Source organism: Pygoscelis adeliae, unplaced genomic scaffold, assembly GCF_000699105.1.
Source record: "Pygoscelis adeliae isolate BGI_AS28 unplaced genomic scaffold, ASM69910v1 Scaffold69, whole genome shotgun sequence".
NCBI lineage: Eukaryota > Metazoa > Chordata > Aves > Sphenisciformes > Spheniscidae > Pygoscelis > Pygoscelis adeliae.
The window spans coordinates 3842750-3851688 of NW_008825619.1; the positions used below are offsets into that span (position 1 = coordinate 3842750).

At 38.2% G+C, this 8939-nt stretch overlaps 1 protein-coding gene across 1 annotated transcript in view; it reads left to right on the forward strand.

Moving 5' to 3' along the window:
* Positions 1–4414: 4414 nt before the first annotated feature.
* Positions 4415–8939, forward strand: part of TBL1X (transducin (beta)-like 1X-linked) — a 57788-nt gene continuing 53263 nt past the window's right edge. The window contains exon 1 of the mRNA XM_009333388.1: positions 4415–4472. Coding sequence (XP_009331663.1) covers positions 4415–4472 — 58 coding nt within the window. The remainder of the gene's footprint in view (positions 4473–8939) is intronic.

Here is an 8939-nt window from a genome sequence, read left to right on the forward strand (position 1 = left end):
TAAGTAGGTAAATAGTGCAACCCCTCCAGGAGATAAATGAAAATTTGTGGGTTTGGGTTGTTTCTTTTTTTTAAGGGGAGGGTTTTATTTAACAATAATGACCCTCAAAAAATCCTTCCAAGAAGCTGACGACTGCTCAGCACTCAGTTAAAGCAGACGGGAGCTTGCAGATTTCTTCAGGGGGTAAGACGAGAGCCAGACTAGCCGTCTGATGAATTTCTGTCAGCAGGGCTGGATGCAGAAATGGGAAGTGCCCGGCTTCCTATTTAGGTTTCAGGTTTAGGTTTTAGTTTAGGTGTTTTCCCTACGTGTCTGACCTGTTTCCGCCTTCCTGAGGGGAAGATTGACTGGTAACTCCCAGTCCCTGTGAATGGCAATGCTGCTTCAAGTAGCAAATGTAAACTCCTTTCCTGAAATAGCCTCGGACATCCCCTGCCCCGGGGTTAGCCTGGAGGGCAGGACGCGGCCCTGGAGGACCCTGTGAGCACGATTTGGAAGAGAGGCAGAGGAGTTGTGTCTTTAGATGCTATTTCAAAGTTGAAAAAGTTATTTTCCCTTTCCCTGATTCTTCAGCCAGATCTCCCTTATGGCAACAGTGCTAAAATAGGCTGGACGAAGGAAGAGCAATCTTTGAGTAAGGGGATGGGTTGTAAACAAACTATTGTTGGTCAACCTGGCGAGAGCTGTGCTGAACCATAGCTATACGCGAGGCTGCCTGCTCCAGAGCTACTTGCATGGCCCATTAGCAAGATTCCCAGTGCTCCAGGAAGGTTTAATTTGAAAACAGTGGTATGTCAGTGCACAGAGCCAAATCAGGCCCGGTGGTGTACTCCAGGAAATAAGCTGCCCTGGTTGCCCAGAGCACTGCTGCAGCGGTAGCTTCGCTGGAGCCAGCTCAGCTCCAGCTGAACGACTTAGTTCAGCAAGAGCCAAGGAACCCTAGAAGCACAACGGTAACGTATCTGAGCTAATAACCCAGCTTTTTACCTCTGTACGGGAAGCATTTCCGCAAACCTATCCTGGCAGAACTGAGAGTTGTTGATTTAAAATAAGTGTTAAATTTAATTTTGCATGATCTTGACGACCCATCTAGCGGTGGGGGTTTGAATCTTTGGGATCCATTATACTTTGGGAAGTCTTAGTGGGCTCAGCTCACGTGTTTGGACATTCTCAAATATCTGCAGGATCACAACCCAGATTTTTAAGGCAAGGTTGAAGTAAATAGAACTTTCTGTTATGTGTAATTGGGTGCAGGAGAAAGTGTCGCAAGTAAAGAAAGTTCAAACACATGCTTGAATGCTTTTTGTAAATCCTCTTGACATTGTGAAGAATTAAGATGTTATTGCTGGTTTAAATGTGAAATGTCTCCAAAGGCACATCAGTATTGTTTATAAGCTATAATTTATTTCTTTGAAAAAACTATTAATCTAGGTAATACCGATCTCCAGTAACAAAAGGAGACCATCAATTAACAGAAATAAATCTATCACAATGATAACTAAAGGTTTCTGCGATTTTCTACAGAAGTTTGCATTTCTACATTAAAAAAAAATGTATTGAGGGGGAGGCTAGTTGTTTGTTCCTTATGAATCAGACTTGGAGATACACAGAAGATAAGTACGTTCCTCTCCTCCCCGCCATGTCTCTGTAGCCTCTTTTTATTTGAGGTGTTTATTTGTGGAGAAGGAAATAAAAAAGAGTGTTAATGAAATCGAGTATGGTCTTTCATAGCTCAGCCAAATTTCTAATGAATAGATTTCTCTGGGTCAAAGCCAAGATCTGTGTATCATTTTAGATGGGTAAAAGCTTTACAGTTGTGTATCTGATTGCTGCACTGGCATCTGTGGGAGGGAAGAAACCTTAAATGTATGAGTGGGGATCATCTGGTTATTTATGGCATGGTAACAATGTGTATAAAGATATGATCCGACACATATGTCAAAGTAATTCCTGTTGACTGACTTCAGGGAAAATACATTGTAAATCCAGCTACTCTGTGTGCTTGTGGTTCTGATACAAAGGTAGCTGCTGTGGAGGTTTTTCTGGGGCTGTCAGACTATTTACTTTGCAGTCATGCTGATTTTCTCCAGTTTTAATTCATTTAAGAAAAGTCATCTTTAGAAAAACAAACAAAAAACAACACTCCTCCTTTCCCTTTGCTTCCCTTTCCCAAAGCAACCCTCTCTATGTGGGAAATACTATGTTAATGTCTTAAATTAGCACAATGCATCCAGAAACAGCATTTGTAGTTTCTTGATTTTTTTTTAATAAAGTTCATTTTACCACAAAGTACGTCATTGCTGAAACTGAATTTTTGTAAGAGGTTTCATCTTTACCAACTTTCCTACCACCAAATACTGAAACTGCTATTTTTAAAACGCTTTTAGAAGTGTTATGTTGGGTGTTTTTTTAAATCCACAGCTATCAAAGTTTCTTGATTTATTGTTAGCATGGCTATAGCAGCGATACGGATGTATTTTAAGTACTCAGACAGGGATGCAAATGGCCTTAACTGCTGCCGTGAGTGTCTGTCTTGTTCGTCATTGTATGGTGATGATTATGCAAGAAGGGGCACAGGGATTTATTAATTATTCAGAACCAAGTCTGTTTACCTGGAAGAAGTATGATAAAGCTATACTGAAAGCGGTGCTTTCACTGCCTGCAGTCGCCAACCTTGGTAACTAAAGCCCATAGAGCTACCAGTGCTTCCAGTCTCCTGATCCTGTGGCAGCGAAATCTGAGCCCATTTTACAGATGAGGGATTGAGGAGAAAAGAGACCAAACGACTTCCCAGGGCGATACGTGGCACGTGTGACAGAACTGGATGTTGGATACAGCCGATGTTGTCTTCATCCAGAACCTTAGCAGAAAGTGATCATCCTTTCCAAAGTGGATGAAATTTTCCCCACCGAGACTGCATGGATTTCAGTATTTTGTTTCTTCTTGTTCTCTGTGAAGAGCAAACGGTAATAATAAAGACAAGAATACTTGAGGAAGATGTCTCCCAAATTAGCAAGCTATGGTTTCTTATGGAAAACCAGCATCTGAGCCATTGATGAAATATAGCAGCCCAGGAGAATAAAAGGCTTACCAGGGTTCGAAAGACCTCCATTTACATAAATATGCAGAGACATCTGTTACAGTCATGAGTGACCTGCTGGTTTAAATCATCAGCAGGGGAAACTCGTAGTCGATCAACATTGCCTGCAGTAGCAGGTGCTACTTTAGGCAACAGGAATTACTGAAAAGGTTTTCGATGAACAAAGACCTTTCCGCTTGCCAAGAAGAGACATACGGGAAATTGAAACAAATGGCACACGCCTACGGTCTTTCATTCGTAATACGCGACGAGAGCGTAGCGTGTGCTTCTGCGTCCAGATCTTTACGTGATTAGTTATAGGTATGGTGTGGCTGACAAAGCTGCAAAGTTTATGTCTGAGAAGTACTTGCGGCTTTTAAGTAGTACCAAACTACTTAAGTCAGATTCCCAAACAGAAATGAATCATCAAGATTTAATGGAAAATGTTCAAAACAAATTTATCATCTAAAAAACAATGTTTTTATTATCAGAGTATATGCCCAAAATAGTAATGTAAAACTGTCATCCTAAAGGTTATGATTACTTAAGTGAATAATTGCAGTTTATTTCTTGCTCATATTTAATCAGCAGAGACATTCTAACATTATAACTTCATATAATGCCAGGATATTTGTATTCCTTGTTGGCACAAGGTATATGGCGTTCTCTCTCTTTTTTCCTCTCTCTCTCTTCCCTCCCGCCCCCAGTAATAAAATTTGTAATTTTATCTTAAATTTAGATTTGTTTCTTTTTTATGGGAACTTTATTTAAGTTCTCTGCGTAACATGGTTTTGTACGGAAAGAATCTGTCTTTTCAGTGGGTGAACTACTGGACAGAAAACTAGATTACAAATTTGGGGCTGCAAAAAGGTTATGATTTGATGTGTTATACGTGACTGTAATTGCCAGCAGTTCTGAAAAGAAAATGCTCACACAGTAAAAAGGAGTGTCTGAAGAACCTGTAGTAAAGCCACAGAAGTAAGAGTTGACATTTGCAAAGGCTTCCAAGATGTAAAATGCTCCCTCTGACTCTCTCATATATGTGTTTTTTATATATATATATAAACTACATCTAAAAATACAGCTCTTTAATTATAATAAAAGGTACAGTACAGCTTGAGTACTTGATTCACAATATTTAATGGGTGCCTCATGTTAGGATGTAACAGCTCTAATAAGTATGAGATCTTTAAATACCTTAACAATTCCCACCTCTATTTTGATAACAAATTTCATAATAAAACAAGATAAAACAAAACCTGTTCTTTTCTTTCCCTTTGAACAGAGCGTGGATCACACTTCTCGTAAACCTCATCATATTGAGGTTGGGCTAAGATGAGCATAACCAGTGACGAAGTGAATTTCTTGGTGTATCGCTATCTCCAGGAATCGGGTAAATTTCCTGTCTTTCCTCACAACTTCAGGTCATAGATGAAATGGGAGAATTGGCTTTTTGCCTGTTGTTGCTTTAGGAATGTTGCATTGAGTGTTTCAGACTGATAGACTAAATATTTCTTGCACAAACCCATGTTTCTTTGAAATCATGGTCTTGAACATAATAAAAGTGCAAACATACGCAGGTACAAAGTAAACATGGCAGTTAGGCAAAACAAGGAAATAAATAACATTATGTTAACAAATGTTTTTTTAGAGTTATATCGTCTCAGCCAAAGTAATTTTTGGCAGCACAGGCACAAAGCACATGGATTTTGTATCTTTTTTCTTAGCTACTTGAAATAGTTCTGTCAGATATTTATTAAGTAAAGAGGGATTGTCTAAATTGGTTTTATATTGGCTGTAAACGGAAATTCGGGTGCAAGTGTCTGATGTTTTAGAATTCCATTAGGGTAATTATGTGTGTAAACTGAGCTGCGCAAGTGTCAGTGTGTCTCTGTCTGAGTATCACTTCCACCTCTATCTGTTTTCGTATAGGAAATAATGTCTTTACAGGGCTTTTCCTTTTAGAAGGAAAGCTTCATCTTTTCTTCCAAAAAAAAAAAAAAAATTGAAGCTTAAATTTAGGGTCTATTTTGTTTTCGCAGTCTTGATTCCACTCTTTGACTGCCAAGAAGTAGAAGTTCTCTTCAGTAACGGAAAATGTTCTGTTAGTGCAGAGTTGATAGGGGAGGTGAGAAACATTGACAAAGGATTTATAGCCAGGATCCCAGTTTACTTGGTACTGGCCCTATGTTCTGGGTTGGTAAAAGTAGAATTGACTAAAAATATTTGCTTTTTCATATGCTGAAACAAAAAAAAAAAAAGAAATCTGTGAAAAATACATGTCTTCCTGTCAGAAGACTTAAAGCCAGTCTTAGAATTAGCCCTCCAGACTTGGGAGGTGTCTTGGACAGGGGACCAAAATCCCAACAGGTAGAAGATACTGGGTTAGCCTGCTTCTGTTGGTCATTATAACTAGTATTATTAGCTATGTTATTTTGATTTATTTATTCTACTTCCAAGACTATTTCAATCCCAGGAACCCAAATCCCTATGCAAGGAACCTCCGCTGAAATTGAGAAGATGATTTATAATACTTTTTCAGGATTTGGTCTTTTAAAACAGTTCTTTGAGAGTCCAGCTGTGGCCTGTGTTAGTAGCTGTTTTCTCACATTGTACTCGTCTCTCTAATAATGGAGCTTATAAAAAAAAAAAGCCTAGTTCTGGCATGCAGTCAAATGAAAGAAAGATAGGAATTGTCTAACTAATATTTAATCCAGACAAAGTTTATTTTTAAAAATAAGCTATTGGGTACCACACTGGAAAGGGCTTTTGAACATTAGAGCGGTGCGCAGATGGACACAACCAAAGCCTAAGAATCCCAAAATTGTTTTACATTGTTATGTTTGTATTGTAGGAGATTCTACATAACTGTATTAATACAGTAATTTTTCCTGATGTGAAAAAAGAAAACCAGCCTTTTTTATTCCTCTTGACAGATCAGTAGGTGGGTTAGTGTTTTGTAATGATACAGAAGGAGGCTTTACAAAGTCAATCAAGAATGGTGGTATCAGCCAAATGTCAGGAAAAAGTTCTTCTAGGTAACCCATCTCCCACAAGCAAGCAATCACTTTTGCCATTTCAGGGAGAACTTGACATACAAATTTTCATATTAATTGCAAGTCGTACTGCTCTTCTTTTCTTATGTAAAAGGGCCAAATGTTTTTCTTACTTAATCCACACATACTAAAGGCATTCACAAAAACATTACATTTCCACTGTTCTGTTGTATTTTACCCATATAAGAGAGTAGAAGTTGAGGTTAAATATTTGAAGAAAAATTCAAATATGCTTCAAACTGAGCATATTGAAATCTAGATGCTAGGTATTGATTTAGTGGATATACCTGACAGTTTGCTAGTAATTTCATTTAGCAAATAAGAGCTATAACCAATGATGAATCCACTAATCTATTTAAAAAGCTTCTTACATTTAATTTGAATCTTCTTTCATACTGTCATTGTTTTTTCCAAAGAAATTTTTATATCTGTATTTTCAGATAAAGTAGGGTAATAAGACAGAAATTGTTATACAGCATCTTGCCTTTCCACCTGCTAGTATAAATGCCATAAGATGCGACAGCAGATGAAAGATGTTTAATCAGTAGCTTCAGAAATAATGCATGCCAAATTTACAGGGCTAGTGTTTAAATACAGTTTAAGTTCAAAGCCCTACAGTTTTAAGGAGTTTGCCGAAAACAAGGTTGTTACATTGATTATTTATTAACATTAGCTGAACCCAAAGCATCTAAAAATTATATCAAACACCGCCATAAAGGTTGCTTACAAGACTGAACAAAAGTTCAATCTTTTTTTTCAGGTATCTGTCCTTTAGTCTTAGCCTGTAAAACTTCCAGGCTTTCCCATAAAACGTAGGCAAATGGTGGGAGAAAGAGAGGAACAATAAAAGGAAATACGTATGATGGAAAAACTATATAAAAAGCAAACTGTCCCTAAAATATTTCAAGTATTTTGCGGCTGCAAGGCACAGAAGCACTTGAGGTTATTTGAAACATTATAGCAAAGATACTAATGGGTGCTTTACACTTCATCATGGAAATGCTGGCAGGTCATTCTAGTAGAAGTTCAGCTCTTCTAAAATTGAAGTTAGAAGTGAAATTCAGTAATTATATTTCCTCCTTAATTCTCTGTCAGTCTAGAAAACTTGCACAGGAGAGTATTAATAGAATTGAACTGTCTAAACCATTATTGTTGCTTTTTAACAAATCTTGGCATATGAAGGGGAGTTCCAGTGAACTGGGAAAAGCAAATGTTGTGCCAGAATTTTTAAAGGTTAAACAAGATGATCCAGGTAACTATAGGTCAAGCAAAATCATTGGAAGGTTGAAACTAGATACCTCCAACAAAAAATGAAGAGATGACATCATGCCTAATGCCAGCCAGCAAGTTTTTATGGATAACAGATCTTGTCAAACAAACTTGATACTGCTTTTTCCAAGATCACAAGTGAAGTTGACAGAGATAGCTGTGCTGACAATAATACACTTAGACTACTTTATGACATTTACTTAGTCTTGGTGACACTGTGGTTAAAAACAAAATGAAATAACTGTGTAAAATCAGTGTAATCCAGGGTTACCAAATGGATTAAAAACGGGCTAACAGAAACATAGTGAAAAGTGATTAGAGTTGGGGAGTATTCATCTCAAAGGTTGCTTCTAGTGGGAACTCAGAGGAATCTGTTCTTGGCGTAATACTGCTCAATAGCTTTATCAGTTACCTGGAAGGAAATACAAAATGATTTTCAAGTACATTTGCAGATGGAATGAAATGGTAAGTTGTGGCGCTTGATGAGTTATACTGACTGATCATGTGGTTTAACAGAAAAAAATACAGCCAGGGAAACGGCTTTGAGTTGCCTGCTGCTAGAGAAGCAGGCTGGAGAAGATGCCTCGTCCAGGGGCAGTGCAGTCAAACCCATCCAGTATAAGACAGGACTTGGACAAGTTAAGGCTCTAATTGCTTAGCTGCATTAAAATAAGTAAATAAATAATTGCCTCTTCACATAGGCGACTGTCTCAGGGCTTATCTATGCCCAGAAAAACAAAGCAGTCAGGCATAATTTCCATTTAGGCTCCATGGGTCGATGGCATAGGAATTCCACCACTAAGGTGGCTAGGTGTCACTTCCGCTGGAGGACCATGAATGCCCCCCTTCTTGAGGTATAAAAAAATCAAGTGTTTAATTTCCGTTTAAGATTGTTACTTCCTATGCAAAAGCCAAGTCCTGCAATGTTCGGTTTGCTCCTTTTTGAACGTGAGCTTTTTGGGGCACAATTTAAAGTGGCCCAATTCTTAAAAGTGCTGAGTACTTCTAAGCTTTGTTCATCTCAGGAGTCAAACTTTTAAAAGTCAGGTTATATTTATTTGTAGGTGTCTTGATTTAAAGACTACCTTTAAGTGAACCTGTTGGCCTCAGTTACTAAAATCAGGCTTAGGTTATGTCTACACTGTGAGTGTACTACCGCTGGGGAGATAGGAGCGCACAAAATACTCCTGTGGTGGACGTAGTTATACCAACAAAGCAGGTGCATTGACAAAAGTGAAACAAGCTTTACCAAAGAAGCCACAGTTCTGGCATCCAAATTATGTTGATTCAGCTTTGCACCTCTTCAAACTCCCGAGAAGCATACTTTTCTAGCAGCCATCTTCACTGCTGACATACTCCTTCTATTGGTTTTCTTCAGAGTGAAGAGCTGTGTTTCTACAAAACTGTATTGAATTCAGAATATAGTTTTCTCGTTCTGCTTTGTCTGCCCAAAAGAGAAACAGATAATTATTTGTCTTTTGGAATGAAGGTCAGAGCAGTACAATGCAATGGGAGTAATAAGGATTCCAAGTAAA